Source organism: Hibiscus syriacus, unplaced genomic scaffold, assembly GCF_006381635.1.
Source record: "Hibiscus syriacus cultivar Baekdansim isolate YM2019G1 unplaced genomic scaffold, ASM638163v2 tig00110890_pilon, whole genome shotgun sequence".
Classification (NCBI taxonomy): Eukaryota; Viridiplantae; Streptophyta; class Magnoliopsida; order Malvales; family Malvaceae; genus Hibiscus; species Hibiscus syriacus.
This window is the reverse complement of record NW_024062900.1, coordinates 1067405-1086435: the sequence shown is the minus strand read 5'-3', so window position 1 is coordinate 1086435 and position 19031 is coordinate 1067405. Positions and strand designations below refer to the sequence as shown.

General features: G+C 33.8%; 2 protein-coding genes and 1 pseudogene across 2 annotated transcripts; all 3 read right to left on the bottom strand.

The window, feature by feature from the left end:
* Nucleotides 1-406: 406 nt before the first annotated feature.
* Nucleotides 407-1874, bottom strand: LOC120144579 (annotated as a pseudogene).
* A 2531-nt stretch (nucleotides 1875-4405) lies between these two features.
* On the bottom strand, nucleotides 4406-5265 carry LOC120144808 (heavy metal-associated isoprenylated plant protein 23-like). The gene is made up of 2 exons (XM_039158770.1): nucleotides 4912-5265; nucleotides 4406-4813 (listed from the first exon to the last, which is right to left on the bottom strand). The coding sequence occupies exons 1-2, from the start codon at nucleotides 5069-5071 to the stop codon at nucleotides 4515-4517; spliced, it is 459 nt and encodes a 152-aa protein (XP_039014701.1). The 5' UTR covers nucleotides 5072-5265; the 3' UTR covers nucleotides 4406-4514.
* A 3532-nt stretch (nucleotides 5266-8797) lies between these two features.
* On the bottom strand, nucleotides 8798-13475 carry LOC120144455 (aspartic proteinase-like protein 1). Its single transcript, XM_039158496.1, has 10 exons — nucleotides 13129-13475; nucleotides 12418-12556; nucleotides 11400-11641; nucleotides 11044-11271; nucleotides 10780-10918; nucleotides 10634-10704; nucleotides 10429-10528; nucleotides 9593-9653; nucleotides 9374-9445; nucleotides 8798-9116 (listed from the first exon to the last, which is right to left on the bottom strand). Exons 1-10 carry the CDS (start codon nucleotides 13449-13451, stop codon nucleotides 8848-8850), a joined length of 1644 nt encoding a protein of 547 aa, XP_039014427.1. The 5' UTR covers nucleotides 13452-13475; the 3' UTR covers nucleotides 8798-8847.
* Between the last annotated feature and the right edge of the window lie 5556 nt (nucleotides 13476-19031).

Here is a 19031-nt window from a genome sequence, read left to right as displayed (position 1 = left end):
TGTATCCGGCCAACGGATTAAGTTTATTATATCAATTTATAAAATTATTCATATATCAGCTAATTCTGTAAACTAAATTCATTTTCAAAATTGTGAACAATCATAGTGTTATTTGCAAGGAGTATTTCCAATCGATTTCATTTTTTTTAATTTAAACAAATGGATCGTGGAGTTAAATTTTCAAATTAAGCTGAAAATGTTTTGGGTTTAGAAAATGAAAATTTAAAAAAAGAAACAATATGATCACTCTGAAGTATGGATTCTTCTCATTAGTACTTAGGTACATGAAATGCAACAGTACACAAAGAGATGGTATCCATTCCTCCATCTTATTTTCAACGACTTAGTGACTCATCATCCAAACAACCCCTTTTTATCAAAAAACGGATTAAACATTGTTATTTGACTAAACAGATATTGACAACAAGAACAAGAAGACAAACCTGCACTTCAGTCACACACCAGATCGACCTTTCAAAGACCATGGTGATCTTCAATCTCCGGTATATGATGAGGCGGCTTGACATGAGTCTGGACATGATTGACCTGGTTCATTTCACATTTTCCTTGTTCGTCCACAGATTCACAAGCATCGACTATTCCCAGCACCGTCGGCGTCTGATGACTCCGATCTTCACCACCTAATATCGGATCACTCACTCAGGCTCCTGGCGCCGTCGTTGTCTGATGACTCTGATCTTCACCACCCAACGTCGAATCAGTCGTTGCCGCCATTGGATAAACATGAAAGGGCAAGTAAAGGCTATGCACTATAACGTTCAAATTCCTCATCATATCAGCAACCTTGATGCTAACATAATTGATCCTCATTTGCTTTCTTATAATCCCTCCTTCCGTCGTCACCACCAAACTCTGATCTCTATCCAACGTTGTCAACGTTGTTCCAACCGGAAGTCTCTCCAGATCAGCAATAGTCAAAAGCTGGTTCGGTAGGATATGTAACCTTACACTACTAATGTAAGAGTAGGAACCGGAGAAGATTGATACGTCATCGAGAGCAAAGATTGTGACGTTTCTGAGAGAAACAAGTTCGGCGTATTTGAGTTTCAGAGCTAGTGACAGAACGGAGAAGCCACTGTTTCTCAGCCGAAGGATGACGTCCCGAAGCATGAATCGCATCAGTGCGACATGTTGCTGTGGAAAAAGTTGGTTATTGTGGTTATGATCGTAGTGGAACTGTAAAGCCAGTGATGAGGTCATCCGTTCAACGTCACAAGAGAAAGGCGAGAGATGTGAGATGTAGCCTTGGAGGCCATGGACTACGATTAGGCCGTTGTTGAAGAGATCCGGATGAGTGATTTCAACTCCGCCGATGAAGATTTTGTACGTTGCGAGATCATTTTTATGCTGGAGGTAGAGGTTACGGTTATACAACGGCCAGGACTGAGAGTTTCGAATTTGGAACCTAAAGGGAGTTTTCGAAGGTAATCACTGGTGAAAAGGCCGGGAACCATGTGTTCACGGAGGATGAAGGAATGGAGCAAGAAATGCATGCAAGGATGGAGGAATCGGACGGAGCAAAGATAGTGTAAGGACCTGTCCAAGTGGTGGCGGTGGCGGATTCACCGTAGAGTGGAGCAGCAGCGGTGGCTAGTTCGTTGAAGCCGAGGTGAGAGAGGATAGGAGCAAGGGCGGAAGTATGAGAGAAGATCCCTTGGCCCGGGAAATCTTGTTGAAGTGATTGCGGCGGCGGTGTGGTCGTGAAGAGTGGAGGAGGCGGAGGTGGTGGTGGAACAGTGGCGTCGTTGGTGATGGTGGAGCTGAGAGTCGGGAGGAAAGTGGAGCCGGAGACGGAGAGAAAAGAGAGGACTAGGAAGATCAGGAGATTGAGAGAAATAACCGCCATTTCAAAGGAAGGAGGGAGTTGTTTGTTTGGATTCTTGAAGAGTAAAGGGGAATGAGAAACGGGAAACAGAGTGGAGAGGGTTTATAAGGATGGGATGAAGACATCAAGATATATAGGGTGGCGCGTGGAATCGGGAAAATGAAGAGGCTGACGGGTTCGTTAGGAATGTTCTTGAATCCTTGATTTCTGTTATTCATTGGCGGGAACTGGAGAAACGGTTTTGGAGTGCGGTCGTATAATTAATTACGGTTTACGACGGATACAAATGGTATAATTAATCAATTAAATTACATCTTTTTTACGAAACTCAACTTATAAATTAATCTTCCCTTCTGGAACCTTGATATCTCATGCTTCATCGCCATAAACCCATGAATCAAGGTATAGAATGGTTGAAGCAAAGCTCTCATTATTGTTTATGAATTTTCTTACGTTGAAAGCATTTCATTTTACTATCATTTACAATTACTAAATCACAACATGACTCCTAATATAAATTACTTAAACCATTTGGCAGTCCCCAGCTCAGCTCCCACCAAATTATATTCCATTCGTAAGCCCGCATGCAATTTTATAGCATAGCAACACCGTAAGCCCATTTGTCCCTTAGTTGGTCATCCTTACTCTCCACCTAAATCAGTTCATCTGGAGGAGGGTTTCACTAGTGCGTAAACCATACATTTTCTTTCGGCCTAAATATACCTACGGTACCTAAACTTGATACTTTCTCTCAAGTTAATACCTAAATAGTTTTTCTATCAAATTGGTACTTGGTCTTTAATTTCATCCACACTTTTGGTACTTTTACTAATATTCTATAAAATTTGAAGTTTTTTTAAATACATGCACATGATGATATTATAAGTGACACATGATACAACCTTACGTTACCAAGTCATTAAAAATTATTAACATCGCTAATAAAAATATCAAAACAGTAGATGAAATTAAAGTTCATATACCAATTCAGGAGCAAAAATTTTTTATGGACTAATTTGAAAGAAAATGTTTAGTTTAACTACCAATATGTATATTTAAACCTTTTCTTTTTCATAAACTACTCGAGTTTGATCATGAACAAGCTAAATTCAGTTTGGTTATTGTTAAATTAAGTTTGAGAGCTTAAATTATTGAGCGACAAGAACCCAAAATATGATTTCAAATGCAATCTTCAATCCTATATGAAAAACATAAATTAGTAATGACAATCTACAGGAAACATGTTAGGTAAGGACCAGGGCATAGTGCACATGATACGAGTTCATGCAGGATTATGATCAATGCCCCCCTTCACATTTCTGATGCATATATATCATTTCCAACCTATCACACTTTTCCAATGCAATTGCTCAACATATATATTACCACTAGCACATAAGCAAAACTTTATGTTAAATGTACGGATTTATAAAATTTTAGAAAGTAATAAATAGAAGAAATTTTAAGAGGCAAAAACATGTTACCAATAACGTATAAAAGAATTTAAAAATTTTACGAAAAGATCGTCCTCTTGGTTCATCATTGATTACCAAATTATTTCTTTGTTTTAATATTAAATCTAGTTTAAATGATTTAGGGTCGTATATATGAAGTAAAATGCTCCTCTATCTAATACATCAAATTTTGCTAAGGTTCAAAGGAAAGGGGTTGGAGCTGATCATATCATTTGATTGTAATTAGGGATATCGTAAGGATCAAACTTTGGATTTTTGAGGGCGTTTCTTTTCTCTTTTCAAGTAAAGCTTGTAAATTTCCTCCCTCTCTTGTCTTTGAATTCCGTCCAATTTTAGAGCAAATCAAAAGTGGGTGAAGGAAAATAATTTATTCAACCAACCTCATGTGGTAAAAAGGCATTAAAAGATAATAAAAACTTAGAATAATTACGTATTGCACACATGCAGACGTGTATGACTGAATTACTAGTATTAAAAAATAATACTATATTCTGACAAAAAATATTAGAATAATTAAAAATAGAATATTTTAAAATATTAGAATAATTAAAAATAGAATATTTTAAAATATTAATATTTTATAATTATTCTGTTTAAATAATTTCTTTTACAAAAACTTATGCTATCAAATCAAAATTCCATGAGATAAAAATAATTATAAAAAGGAATTATATTAGAGACAATGCATAAAACAGTATACAAGAATACGCAAATAGATATTATAAGATTTTTGAAAAATATATAAATAATAATAAAGCTTAACGTTATAATTGAATATCACTCAATTATAACACATAAATGATCATGAAATGGATTTTATTTGTTTTTGTGTGTTAAGCTCTTTATTATTTCACTTTACTTTATGTTTTCTAAGGCAATTTTACTTTTGTATATTCTCTCTCCTCAATAATATACCAGGCGATTTTTGTGTAAATTATTTATTTTAAAGAACATCAAAATAAATTATTAACGAGAAGAAATTTGTACAAATACGTAACATTTATAGCGTAAAATATCCCAAGGATTCTTGAATCGTAACACTCAGAACTTATCATTTACCACAAAATCCAACAGGAAAACGAAAAACAATGCCAAAAAGACGCTAAACTACATAGGGACTTCTTTACACTGGATTTTGATTGGATTCTCACTCATACAGGACGTAAATTACTACATAGAACCAAAACCAGGGGCTACATGACAGAACATGCGTTCGGGTTTTCATCACTGAACAGAGAGACGTAAGGGTCTTCATATCTGGTCGCAGTCCCCGTATTTACATTGTTCTCCACCTTCCTCACATAACCAGGCGGCGCTTTCTTGTCATAAGAAGCCGCCGCATACGGCTGAGCCACCAGGCTGTACGGCACATAAGGCCATATCTCAGCCTTTTTCCCCGTCGATTTCGCTTTCTTCAACAACTTGTTGGCTTCTACGTATCCCGTTACCGTCACCTTCTGCTGTTTTCTGTTTATATTCACGGATTTCACCCCTGCAATTATCACCATTTTCCTCCGTTAGAAAAAACAACTGAAGAACAAAAGATGATAAAGGGAAAAAAACGACCAAATATACATAAATATTAAATACCACTCATTGAAGAAAGGGCTTTCTTGACTTTGAGTTCACAGCCATCACAATCCATCCGGACTTTCAACTCCACCGTCTGCAGCTGCTTTCTCTTCTTGTGTTTATGCCCACTACTGCTCATTAAATCAGACAAATACTCCAAAGTGCTCGAAACTCCCATCGTTTGTGTTGCTTCAGCAAAGGTTTCAATGGAGGGTTTCTGGAAATATGGGAAACCGAAAGGGTTTATATATATATGAAGTTAGCTAACAACGAAGGTGCAAGGGAACTTAACAGCATAAAAAATAAGGGAGTTTGTATTTTGTATGTTATTTTTATTCCTTCATTGCCTCAAACAAAGGCAATGGCTTTAAAGTCTGCTTCACTGGGAACTTGTTTTACTTCGCGAGATATTTCACTTCTTAAATAGGCCTTCACAGTGAACAAAAGCTATTTGGAAGGGCCTTTTCGTGATTTTCTCTCTTCTTTTTTCAATTAATATAAAAAGAAGAAGAAGAAGCATGATTCTGGGTTCTTAACAAGGAAACCTCTTTTATGCTTAGGCTGGAAGCAAGGAAGGTTCAATGTATTTTGCAAAAGGCCCTTCCATTATTTGTAATTTGCTAGTTGTGGAAAATGTTTTGAGCTTGCTTATTACTAATCAATGTTTGGAAATCAGCAATTCATAATCAATAATATTAAAATTTTATTTGATAACATAAATGAGATATGTTTGCAATTCCATATTATTATTTAAAAGAATATTAAAATAGTATTATCGGAAAAATAATAATTAGGACTGGTCCAAATTTGAAAAACGAAAACTATTAGGTAGGATTTGAGTAAATCAGAAACATATAAGTTTGCTTTGCACGATATGGGATATAAAATAAAGGTTGAATGTAGGTGTAGTTGAATGCTTTGAACGTGAGACAAGGGAACATCCGACGGTTGTGAGGAAAGATGGTTGTAGTAATCTAACGACACGTGGGATGTATCAATTGGGTTGATATGGCAAAAGGACAGCTGGTTGCCGCCTGTTGGGGGCCATCTTATAAAACCGGGGAGTTTTGATTTGATGTTTTGGTTAGGGGCTTGGTGAGGTCAGCGGTCGCGTCGACAGAGTAGCGGGGAATATTTTAGATGCTGACAGCCACGCGCTAATTAAAATAATTATTAATTTTAATGAAAATCATTAGAATTTTTTATGTCGAATATTAATTATTAAAATAAAAATTAATAAAACAAATATAATTCTCTTTACTATTCTTTCTCGTCTGTTTTTTATATTAATGAAGTGAAATAATAGTTTTTACAAAATAAAGTGATATATCCCTAAATTCATATCACATAACACAAATTGAATAATAAAGTATACCATAAAAGAAAAATATTATAAAAATTTGTTAAATAACTCAAAAAATATTAAATACAAAAAAATAATTGTTGATGGAGAGTGATAAATACTATCAACAATAACAAAAATATATATAACAACGATGACACGTTAATAAATTTAATTTATCACCACTTAAATGTGACTTATCTAGAGTGATGGTACAAGATAACTAATCCAAAAGCCTTAAATAGAAACAGATTAATAAGATAATCAAATAAATATCAACTATAAAATCACTATCAAATCTAGTTTTAAAAAAGTTACACATTATATGAGTAAACAAAAACCATCTATTATTTTCATACAAAAAATAAAAATTAATTAAATTTTCAATTAACTCGATCGGCCATGAAAAATTAAAACATTATAAAAATAAAGAAAGTCGAGAAGAGAAAGAGAAAAAAGTTAACGATAAAAGATTAATCTAAGATCAATGACATCTTCGAAGATAAAAAGAAAAAAATAAAATTAAAAAAAGAAAGAAAGAAGAGTGACTAGTTCATACTGATCTCTGTTGTTTAATTAATTTATATCAATAATATAATAATAAAATAGACTAAATAGTAATAACATTTACTATAAAAAAAATAACAAAGTTGTTCTATAATTTAAAATGAAAAGGAAAACAATTAAAGTAGAAAAAGGAAAGCCTAAGTGGTCCATGCCTATACTTGCATAGCCTGGACGACAGAAGAAATGGTAAATTTGGATGCAAAGACGGGGAGGGTGCCCATTAATATTTCTTGAGGAGGTTTAACCGTGAAAACGGATACACTGAACAAACAATTCAATTATTGAGATGGTTGGGTCTTTCCTCGTCATTTTGTGTTCGCGCATTCATGTCGGCCAGCTCTTAAAAGAAATATAGCTATGCACACTGCCCATCAACAAATTGACAATATCCAATGCTATAATTATTAATTAACTTACAACCTAGACTTCAATTATTGTCGTTGTAAACAAAACAATTTGTGTTACTGTCATGCTGTCTTGGATTGTTTCCCTACCAACCTCTTTGACAAATTATATGAAAAGCTTCCATTTATATTAAAGTAATTTTAAATATTTTTTCTATTTCTATCAGGTTTAACTTGTTTGATTTGTTCATCTTAATTAAACTATTGGCTTGTTAGTGATTTATACGATAAAACCCAGTTATCACACTTAAATAATGAATGCAAATCGAACCTATTAAGCGACCTTAGTGATTAAAAGAAGCGTGCGCATTAAGTAAAAGAAATTCCGAATAAATTCTATACAAACCTAATTCTAATGAAAGGAAATGCATTGGGTGGGCTGGCAGCAACCTTTAAACAGCCGCATTTCCCCCTGCTGTAGTGTTTGATAATGACGGTAATAATCAGAGTTTATGAGAGCAATAAGATGATAATATTAAAATATGAACTTAAGGCGAAAACCGACGATTAAAAAGTTGAAATAAAGAAATGTAGTTCAATGGCAAGGCTAACCGGAGGGTTCATTTTACTCAAAAAAAAAAAAAGAGTGGATTTCAAAATTGACATTTTATGTTTTTAACTAATAATTATTTTAAAAAAAAAGATATATATATAAACCACAAATACTGAACACTAAAATGTATGACATCAAAAATAAACAACTTTGTATAAATTAAATTTTAAAATAGACAAGTTTATAGTATGAACTAAAAGTATAAATTAAGTTTTTGAATCAATCATATTTAATGATTAAGATTAAGATTTTAAATTTAAGGATAATTTACTTTTTCTATATAAAAATATACTTATTTTTTACTATTAATCTCAATCATCTATATTATTTTTTCATTTAACCAACTAAAAACACACAACATTTACTGAATTTTAACCCACACATATATATATATATATACACACACAGAGAGAGAGAGAGAGAGAGAGAGAGAGAGAGAGAACAAAACCAAAATGACAAGGGAAGATCCAATCAATACATAAAAATATATACAATGAGCTTACGTTCTGGCACTTTAGGGTGCTTTTAGATTGACTATATATAATAGTATTAAATTAGGGTTTTGATTAAAGGGGAAAGAAAGAGGAAGGACCATCCACGCGCAAAAACCAAAGCTAATCATGCTAAATTTCCTACATCGCTAATTCTTAAACATTTGTTTGTCGTGCATGACATTTTTTATTAAACAGCTCACAATTGGAGCTTTAAACCACTCCAGAATCTCATATATAAGATCTACGTGCATGACATTTTATACCGAAAATAATTATCAAATGATCATTTCTGCTGGGGTTTTCACTTAAGGATTACCTTACGCTATTCAGTTAAGATAATAGTAAAATTTATTACAAGGATTTAGTAATTTTTTCACTGAAAAATGTAATGCACATTATATACTACTACATATCCATCTGTTTCATCCAATGGCCATCACAGGGGCTAAAAAAATTTGATGGCATCAGACCACCAGAATGCACCCAGTGCTCCATGCCTCCAATATTCATACATTATACATAATATATATATCTCAAGAAAAAGGAAAGAAAGATGGATATACATACAGATATAGCTAAGCATCAGAATCAGGCTCAACCATGGGTGGTAGAGCCTGTATCTAGGGGAAAAGATGAAACGACAACATGCAAAAGAACCAGTAGCGGCAGCATTTGTAGATAAATAAATTGTCGGGGTCGGGTTGGGGCAGCAGCAGAGGGTTTGGAGGGAGGAGCCCTGCCGGCCTCGGCAGGAGCAACTGCATGTCCACCAGGTGTGCTCTGCTGTTCATTGGTCGGAAGTGGATTCACTGGTGTCCCGTCTGGTGAAAGGGACATCCTTTTACCATCGGCTAAGTCTTGACCTGAAAATGAAATTTAAGATTTCAGAATCATTCTTACGTTTTGCTACGTTTCCCCCTAAAATAAAAAATACCAACACAATGAAACATTTTCACAATGCATGTAGCAACATGTGAGCTATTGGTACAAGTTCACATGAACTGATTACGTTCCCTTCCAATTAATGAAGGGACATCAAATTTGGAAGCCATGTATCATTAAAAAAATTGGTTGGAAACAGCTAGCACGTACATTCATAAGCAAAGACTGAAGAACTTACAATTTGAGGTTGACCAACCTAACTTCATCTGTTCCCTATCAAACACCATCCGGTATCCGGTCATGAAATTCTCTGCAGAAATACATTTTTCTCAATAGAAAAGTAAAAATAAAAAACAATGCATGGTGCAGACACCAATGCATGTACAAAAGCACATAAGCAGAGACAGAATCAGAGTAAGATGAACATGTTTTGCGTTAAGGAAATACAGTAGCATACGTCCAATTGTCCCAACATCCCCCTCCATTGGCTGTATCGCTAAGCAGAATCCAGAGACTCCCTGCACATGGATTGCTAAGAGTGAAGATTGATAAACATCAAGGACTTTCTGGTGATTGACTGTCAGTCAATTTTTTGGGTATTATTCTTGTAAAATGTGGTATTTTTTTGAGTTGTTCATCATCTGGTAGTGTTCTTTAAACCTATTTATGATGTATTTTCAACTTCCTTATGGATGCAATTAGCAGGGAAATCTCAGAAATTTTTGTTTTTGATATTTTCAAAAAAAAAAAAACATGCTCTTAGATTTGTTAGCCACCTGCTGTAAGTCGAATAGAATCGAAAACATATAGGAAGTTTAATTAGTGAGGGTTAATATTTCTTAAAATGTAGTGGCATAATTGTCAATCTATAACTAGATTTTTCCTTTTAAAGCAGTTATAGAATGATTACATTGAAGTCAAGGGAGAGGGAATTTCATCCAACAAAAAAAAATCAAATACTGTGTAAGCTATGTTCATCATGTAAATTTAAATAAAGGCCACCATAACAGCATACGGTATTTGCACAGCAGTGATCTCCAACATATCTATATGAAATAAGTCAAACAAGAAATTTCCATTTTGCTCTAAAAGCAACTGATGTTTCAAGAGTAAACGTGGCTATTTCTTCTGACTATTTTGGCAAGAATTCTCCAAATTCAGATTAGGGAAGTTGATATATGAAATAGCGCAGTTTTTGCTTTCAATCCTAATTCAAGATCAAAGATACCGGTCTAAGGAAAAGCTTTGTAAAAGAAAACCTATAAATTTCCATATGGTAAAGAAAGTAAGCACCTGGATGCCATAGACCATAAAAACAGGATTAAAGACCACAAAGCTATTGTTTAAAGGGAACATGAGCTTCAAATGCGGAACCTTGGGCAGCTCCTGGGAACTGTTTCACAAAATAACAAATAAATTCACGTTCATAGCACAAGCACACTCTAGGACCCACATAACACAACCAGGAAATGTCTAATGATCTCTTAAGTGAGATAACCTGGACTTGTAGCAATATTTCCAAGGATAACCTGGATAACTTGTGATTGTAGCATTGATTCTCCTGTCAAACTATAAGAAAAGGCATATATCAGACATAAATGGATAACATATTCATTTAAGGAGTTTATAAGACAAGGATGGCACCTCCTTAGCTATTCTGTCATACACTGCATTCGGAAGAAATGTAAACGAAGTTCCACTATCAACCACTGCACTAAAGCCTGTTTGTTTGAGACAAGAATTACCGAAACAACAAGATTCCACCCCAACAATGTAGGTCTCACTGAATAAACACATGAGATGAATCAAAAAACAGAAGAAACCTTAAAATCTTCGAGAATTAAGAAAATAATAACAACTAAGTGAAGAAAAAAAGAGAACTACATAAAAGCTTGTAATAATCCATACTATTTCCCATCAGAAGGTAAGAAATGAGTAGATTGTTGAGTGGGAGGTCCCTTATCCCCAAAATAAATTCTACCAGAATCCTCCTCATCAAAACACATTGAGAAAGAGTTGCAGATCAACCCAACTTTTGCAAGGACACTTGGAACAGAAGTTTCTCCAGGCCCTAAACCCATCAAACCATCAGGAGCAACCCCATCCAAATAACCACCACTCTGCTTCATACCACATCTGCATTCAAGAAAAGAGAGCAGAAATAATTCCTGGTTAGACATACATCCATTTCTTGCAAAGCCAGAGAAATCAGTAAATGAATCAAATCAAGAAACTATTGTAGCCAGTAATCATCAGAAAATCACCCTATAATGACAGAAGCCTGCACTGAAGTGTTCACTGTATGATCACCAATAGATGCAAGATGTAATATATCCTCCACAAGCAATCCAGAACTTGAAGTATTTTCTGTGTAGTAATCAATAGTGTAAGGGCATTGCTGCTTAGAACTTTTGCAGTTTGGACTCGATTCACATAACTGATGGCTGCATGCAATGTGCCTGCTAGAGCTTGAACCAGATGGCCTATACTCACTCAGATCTCTATCCTGCATAATAAATGCCCCATATATGACGGAGCACCTGCCAATCAATCATTGGAAATAAGTGCTAAACATGCTATCTGGCCTTACCATAGATTTCACATTCCATTAAAATAAGAAAAACAATATTTAGGCTCGACTCTAGCCGAGCAACCCCTACCATTTTTTCCATGTGATTTGGTGTGCAAATAAATTACCTTCAATGATAAATTTAAATAACCATAAATTTAATAAATGAATATCTGCACTGCTGCAGGCAGAATTACCAATGAGAGAGACTTGAATGATTATAAATGTAACAAGGCAAAAGACATTACTCACAGCATCATAGGAATAAAAACAAGTATAGATATATAGACTAATTCTTCAGAAGTTAAGATGGAAAGTAGGGAACTTTTGTTAAAAATAGATAGCTATTTTAAAGTAAGACAGCATATTGTTGAATAGTAAAAGTTAATTATCATTTAGATTTTATGCATATTTTATGTAATGAACTCCATTTCATGTACGGAGAAGAGTATATAACAAGGTAAAACTTTTGTCGCTCTTTATTCCATGTGTAATCATCTGATTTTCCCTCCAAAGCAATGAATAAGTCTGTTCCATTATTGACACAAAAGAGTAGCCTCGTTGAAGAATCCATGCTACATAGTTACCAAACAAGCATCATGAACAACAATTCAAATATGACAGAAAAAGCACAAATTTTAAAAGTAAAATTGGCCATAAAAAATAATGCACCCAGATTGCTTTCACAACATAATCATAGAAAGCTGGCCTACCAGACTACTGTAGTAACTAGCAGACAGTGGAGCACATTGAACACAATCACATGGAACCCAAAGTAGATCGCTTCCCACATCCAATGCAACCAGAAACGAAACATTTGGTGTCCCTATATCAATCCAGGTGTAGTGTAACCTAAAATTCCAAAACTGAATACATTAAATAATCAAATAAACAGCAAATAATAAACGCTCAGTTGATATTCTACACAGAATCAAAGATTTGTGGATTATAAAATTATATACGGATTAAAATCACACATAACAACATGTCAAATTCTCCACTTGCTTTTTATTATGAATGGGGATTTCAAACTTCAAAGTTCTCCATTTTCTATGGTTAGTAATTTCCATCTTTCAATTACTGAATTTAGAAAAAAAAATAGCCCAACTTATTCGACTTCTATCATGGAACAAGCTATAGCATGTAACCTAAGAGCATGTTGCAAGTATATTTTCACACCAATTGCAATATTTTGAAGCTTATCAAGTTACACTGTACGAAAGCAATCATTGTCCAGTAAAAACAAAGTAAAAGCAGACCACAAAAAGTGGAAGATTTTTCTTCAAAGTAAGTCAAACCCTTGGAAGAGTTAAAGAGATTTTTTTTTTTGAAAAATAAATGGAAACCGAAGCAGATTCAGCTAAATTATCAGTCGAATAGCGGTCAACAACATAATTCAAATAAGTAAGCTTTGTTTCTTGTACCATCCGAAATCATTCCCGAACGACGTAGTTTTACTCCCCTGAGAAGGGAAAACGAGATTGTACTTGCTCCCAAGCTTCATCTTCTGCCGCTGGAAATCGCTGTTCACAAGCAACTCGTAGTACTCCAAATTCTTCCTCTCCGGCCACCGAACAACGCCGTCGTTCCTGGGAACCCTAAGCAACCTCGCCTCATCGGAGAACCTATGAATGAGCCTCGAAGAGTAAGTAACACCGGTCGTCACATCTGGGGCGGCAAACGCCAGAAACGACACCAAAACCAGAAGCAACGATCGCCTCGTCTCCATAAACCAAGATCCAAGCATTTCAATGACAATGCGCGAGTGGAATCAAACACCAAAGGATTTATCTATCTTTTTTAGGGCATTCGTAAAGAAGAAGAAGAAGGGTGCGCAATGCGCATTGGGGGGGGTGGGGGTAGAGGAGAGAGCAAAGAGAGTTGAGAGCGTTGCTGTCGTTGTTGGGATAATTTTTGGATCCAAGTAATAAATATAAGTAGGATGTTTTAAAAATAATTTTTAAAAAAAGTGGGGGATTATATTTAATTAATGGAAAGATTATGATTAGGATTAATTAATCGTGGGGTCCAGTGGGTTGACGTGTGAGACGAAACAGGAGTTCGATTGGGGGTCGGGTCGGTCGGTGTTACGCTCCCTTCCTTCCTAGGGTTTCGAGAAGGGGAGACGGCGTGCTGCTGTTCGCTGTCCCTTCCAAACCCCTACCCTTTCGTTTTTGTTGCCTGCCTGTTCCTGTTGTTTTCTATACGCTTTCCGGTGCTGCCATTTTTAAAAAAATAAAAACTAGGATAAATTCCGTATTTAAACCATCGTGGTCACTTTGGTTTTATTTTTGTCATTTTGACTATTATTTTAAAAAAATTATACGTAAGATTATATTTTAATTATTTATTGTTAAAAATTAGTATGTCATTATAAAATAATATCTTATCATTATTAATTAAAATATATGAAAAATACAATATCAATAATTCTGTTTATTTTTAATGGTGATAATCAAAGCGTAACGTCAGATATAATTTTAAAGAAAATAATAATAATTAGATGATTAAAACAGAACTAAAATAATTGTTGGATCACTAAATATACAATTTACCCTGAAAACTATTTGAGAATAATTTGATTATTATTCTTTTTAAATGAATGACGTGGTCACGGGATCTTTTTGTTCACTTATATTATATGGACCGGGCTCTGCTTTTAATACTCAACGCTCGACTCTTCTCTGTCTCGTTTAGAAGTTTCTTTTAGGCTTAATTAGATAGTAAGTGCCTTAATTATATCATTTCTTAGTTGGTATTCAATTTTTTTTCTGATTTATCTGGATGTTTAACGTTATAAATATTATCATTTTAAGTGATCCAATCATAACATTAATTAAAAACCTTGTTAAGTAATATGTGTTACATTTATATTTTTTTGAACACTTGTTTTTTAAAAAACATAAAATTAATATTTAAAAAAAACTTGAAATTTTGAAAAATAACCTCAAATTCTTAAAATCTCTTATTCTAGTCCCCTTTACTCCAATTGTCGCTCATTTTTTTACCACCCATCCGTTTGTGAACGACCATCCATGCATCACCGACCACCCATTGACGGATCATAACCCTTACTATCATCTCAAAACTCAAATTTCTCAAATCCCTACACTTCAATACATAAAATCCTAATTATCTAATCTCTTAAATTTCTTTAGTTGATCGTGGTAATCGACCATTTAGTCGGTTGTGCCATTTGGCCATTTAGTCTGCCTTTAAAAAAAGGGAGGGAGAGGGGGATACGAGTTGGGGAAGTTTTTTTAATAATATTTTTGTTTTTAAGGAAAAATATTCAACATTCTAAAAATATGATACGTGTCATTTAACAAGATATTTAGCAGTTATTACGGTCGAGATACCTAAAATGATAATGTTTGTAACGTTAGGCACATGGATGATTCGAAAAAAAAATTAGACACCTATTTAAAAAAAAAGTGATATAATTTGGACACTTATGTTCTAATAAACCTTTCTTTTAATAATCTATGAAATTTTATGATATGAAAATTAAATATTTCATGTTAAATGTTATTTACGTTGAGAAATTAAATAAATATATAATGATACTAGTAGAAATATGTATACTAAATATTAAATAAAAACAATATCGATGTAGTGATTTTCATTTGGACTAAACAATTTTTTTCAAATTTAAAAATTGAAAAATTAGGAAGAATATATTTAGTCTGTTGATCAAGTTGTTCGTCTTAATTTTCTAATATTTTTTTAGGTTACAAGTTCTAGACTTACTAGAAGCATTATCATTCTTTCCCTAGAGTCTTCTTCCCCTCTCATCTAAGTAAGATTATGATTAGATTTAGAATTTATAAAAAAAAATTAAAAATAGAGTTAATTAAATTGCAATAAGAAGAATAAATTATAAAAATTACGTAATACAAGGAATACAAGTAATTTTTATCAAAATGTCACATTTTAGTACAATGTGGCAATAAGACGCGCTTTGTACATGTGGCATCTCAGTCAGCAAAGCCATGTTCTGTAAAGCACGCCTTTATGTTGATCTAGCAAATGGCTTTATACAGAACACACCTTTCTTGAGTTTTTAATTATCTCGTCCTTCCCTTTCCTACCTCCGATTGTCGCCTCTCCCCTCCCCGTTTCTTGCCCTTTTCCCCTCCCCTAATCCTTATATAAACCTCTTCCCCCTCATTACAAATCACACCAAAAACATATATTCTATATATTTTTCTCTCTTATTTTTTTCTTCAACAATACAAGTGTTTCAGAACGTTTAAGTTACGATCGAAGTGCAAGTATTTTTTATTTTATTTAATAAATGTATTTATATATTTTTACTTAATTTTAGTTATATTTTTAAAATGTGTTCAGTTTTAAAAATGGAAAGCATTCTACGATTGGATGAAAATCATATTTCGTCTAATCTATTGAATATGGCAAAAATATTTTATTCGATAATATTTCATAATTATTATTATTTAATTTTTCTTATCTTTTATTTAATATTTTAAATTTTAATATATTAAATATTTATCAATTATGATAATGATCGTGTATTGGAAGTGTTTATTCATAACGCTAAGACGTGCTCATCGACTCGTATTTGGAATTATTTAAGAGATGTTGGATTTGAGTACCTATTCCAAATAATTAGAGGTTGTAGACTTTAGCCCACCTTATTTCTGTTTTAATTGAGAGGTAGAGACAAGTATACGCATTCCATCCTTCGTGTGGGGAGTGTACCATTACTCCGGAGGATATTTCAATGCAGTTGGGACTCTCGGTAGATGGACATGTTCTTACTGGTGTGGTTGTTGATAATTGACATGATTTATGCCTTGTGATAGTAAGAAAGACATCAGATTCATTCAACATTGACTGAAACTCGTTAACATTACTCCAAATAAATTTTCGAGAGTTGGTGAAAACTGTTATGAAGAGGAGACAAAAGCATTTGTTCGAACATATTTTTACAAATCATAGGAGGGATTTGATGTCCAAAAAATCTCACAACTAAGTGAATGCGATGTGATTGCTTCACCTCATTACTTTTGGAGAAACGTACACGTTCAATTTGGTATCGTATGCTTTTTTTATGTCTAATTGTGAACGAGTCATTTGTCTTCCATTTCTTACTAAGATAATTTTAATACTTAATTTATTTATGAATAAGTTTATTTTTTATTATATAATTAATTAAAATATTTTTATATTAGGGTCATCAATAATACACTATCAGGATACCCCTGATGAATTAAAAGATATCATGTTATTAGTCGAGCAAAAATCAAGTTTATAGGTTTGCTTTTAATTATTAATTTTTTATTTAATTATCATTATAATTAGAATCTCATTTAAATGTTGATAACAATTTTTTTTACAGTTCCAATGTATTCCTTATATGACTGAAGAAATGAGAGCTTGCATCACACCTGATTTGAGTGTTTCATTAGACGTATGACATGTAATTGTGCCTCTTATTTGTTATGGTACAATTGAGTGGTATCCGAGTGATCGTGTGGTTCGCCAGTTTGGTTTCACACAGTTTATTTTAGAAGCACCCGTAAATCTCGATAGTATGCATAACCTTGATAGATGAGGCAAACCTGGTGTTAAATGGAGGAAGAAGCACAAGGAGCGGATAACGATGTATGATCATCGATATGAACGTATTCTCGTTTGTTTTTATATTTTAGAAATTGGTTTGATGGTTTTGTTTGAATATATTTCATGGTTCAACAAAAATGGGAAGTCGTTCATACTTTCTAAGGAGCCACGAGACAAGTCTATTCATCATCATTAGGGAAAAAATCTACCGACATAGTATCATTGTCCCACAACTAATTGTGGACAAAGAACAAACACTTCTAATCGATCTTCAATTACACCACCAAAGACGCACAACATCCACCATCCAAATCGATGTTGAGCCCGTCGAGTTACATCCCAAGCCCGTCGGTTTACATCTTGAGCTCGTTGGGTTATATATCTATCCTCTTAGAGCATATTATATGCCTATAGACTCGATATTTGCTTCATATGCATCGTATCTGGCGGGTGGTGCTCCTCCACCAACACTACCTCTGTGTGCAGCCCAATCACTAATGTTATTCTTTTCATAATTTTCTCAGTTCTCAATAAGCGATGGAATTGTTGATCACACACCATCATATTCATTATTCCATTGAGATCCTTTTTCGACATCGACTTTAACCCAACAAGGTGAAGATGATGTCGATGAAGATGATTGAACTAAAGATGATGAGCAACCCAGGCGAAGAAATCCTCCTCGAAATAGATAACAATCTTCTTGTCGAACACATTCATGAAGAAGACATGGTTAGTTTATATAATTTTATCTTTTTAATTTTTAGATTAATTTATAATATTTAAAGTTATATTTGAATTAATTTGTTTATATTTAATATTATATTCCAATTTTTTTATGTTACAATTGAATGCTATATTTTTATATTTAATTTTTATATTAATTTTTATGTTGTGTTTTTAATATAATATTTTGTAAAAATATTTTTTATATTTAATGTTATTTTTAAACAAAAAAAAAAACAAAGGCACATTCTGCAAAACATGCCTTCTAGGTGGATAATCAGGTTGACATAAGGTACTTTCTGTAGAACGCGCCTTTTTTGCGTGGGATGTCAAAGTGTGTTCGTTTTGTAGAACATACCTTATCATCACATAGTACAAAAGGATAATATTTTGATAAATATTGACGAAAGAATGACAATTTGATTAATAATAAATTTTGGGGTGAATTTTGGATAAAATTGTCATGGCTATTTATTACTTGACTTTATTAAAGTTCAAGTGACATGGTTTTCTTGATCTGCATTTGTTTAACCTCGCTATACTCGTGAAACAGGTTTGGCGATGTATCCAACACCCGACAAGTCTGGTCTATCGTTTGCTGTCCACCAAATACTTCTCATGGGGCGATATTTTTTATTCCTCACTAGGTGACTGGCCATCCTATGGTTGGAGAAGCATTTTTCAGGATCTCCAAATATTCCAGCATGCTTATTTTTGGTGGGTGGGAATAAAAAGCGAGGTCCGCATGCATTAGCACAGTTGGGGCTGTCGAGTTCTCTACTCTGTGTATGGGGATAGTGGAGTGGATCCAATAATGGTGGGAGAATTTATGAATCTGAATGTTCCAACCTATAACACAGCTCTAGTTAATCAAGTTTTCCATCCCTCCGATGCCGCGGCTATTTTGAACTGTCCAATTGCTCCGGTTCAAAATGATGTTTTATTGTGGCAAAACCATTCCTCGGATACCTACTCCGTCCAATCAGGATATACTTGGCTGTCACGTTCCAATCGC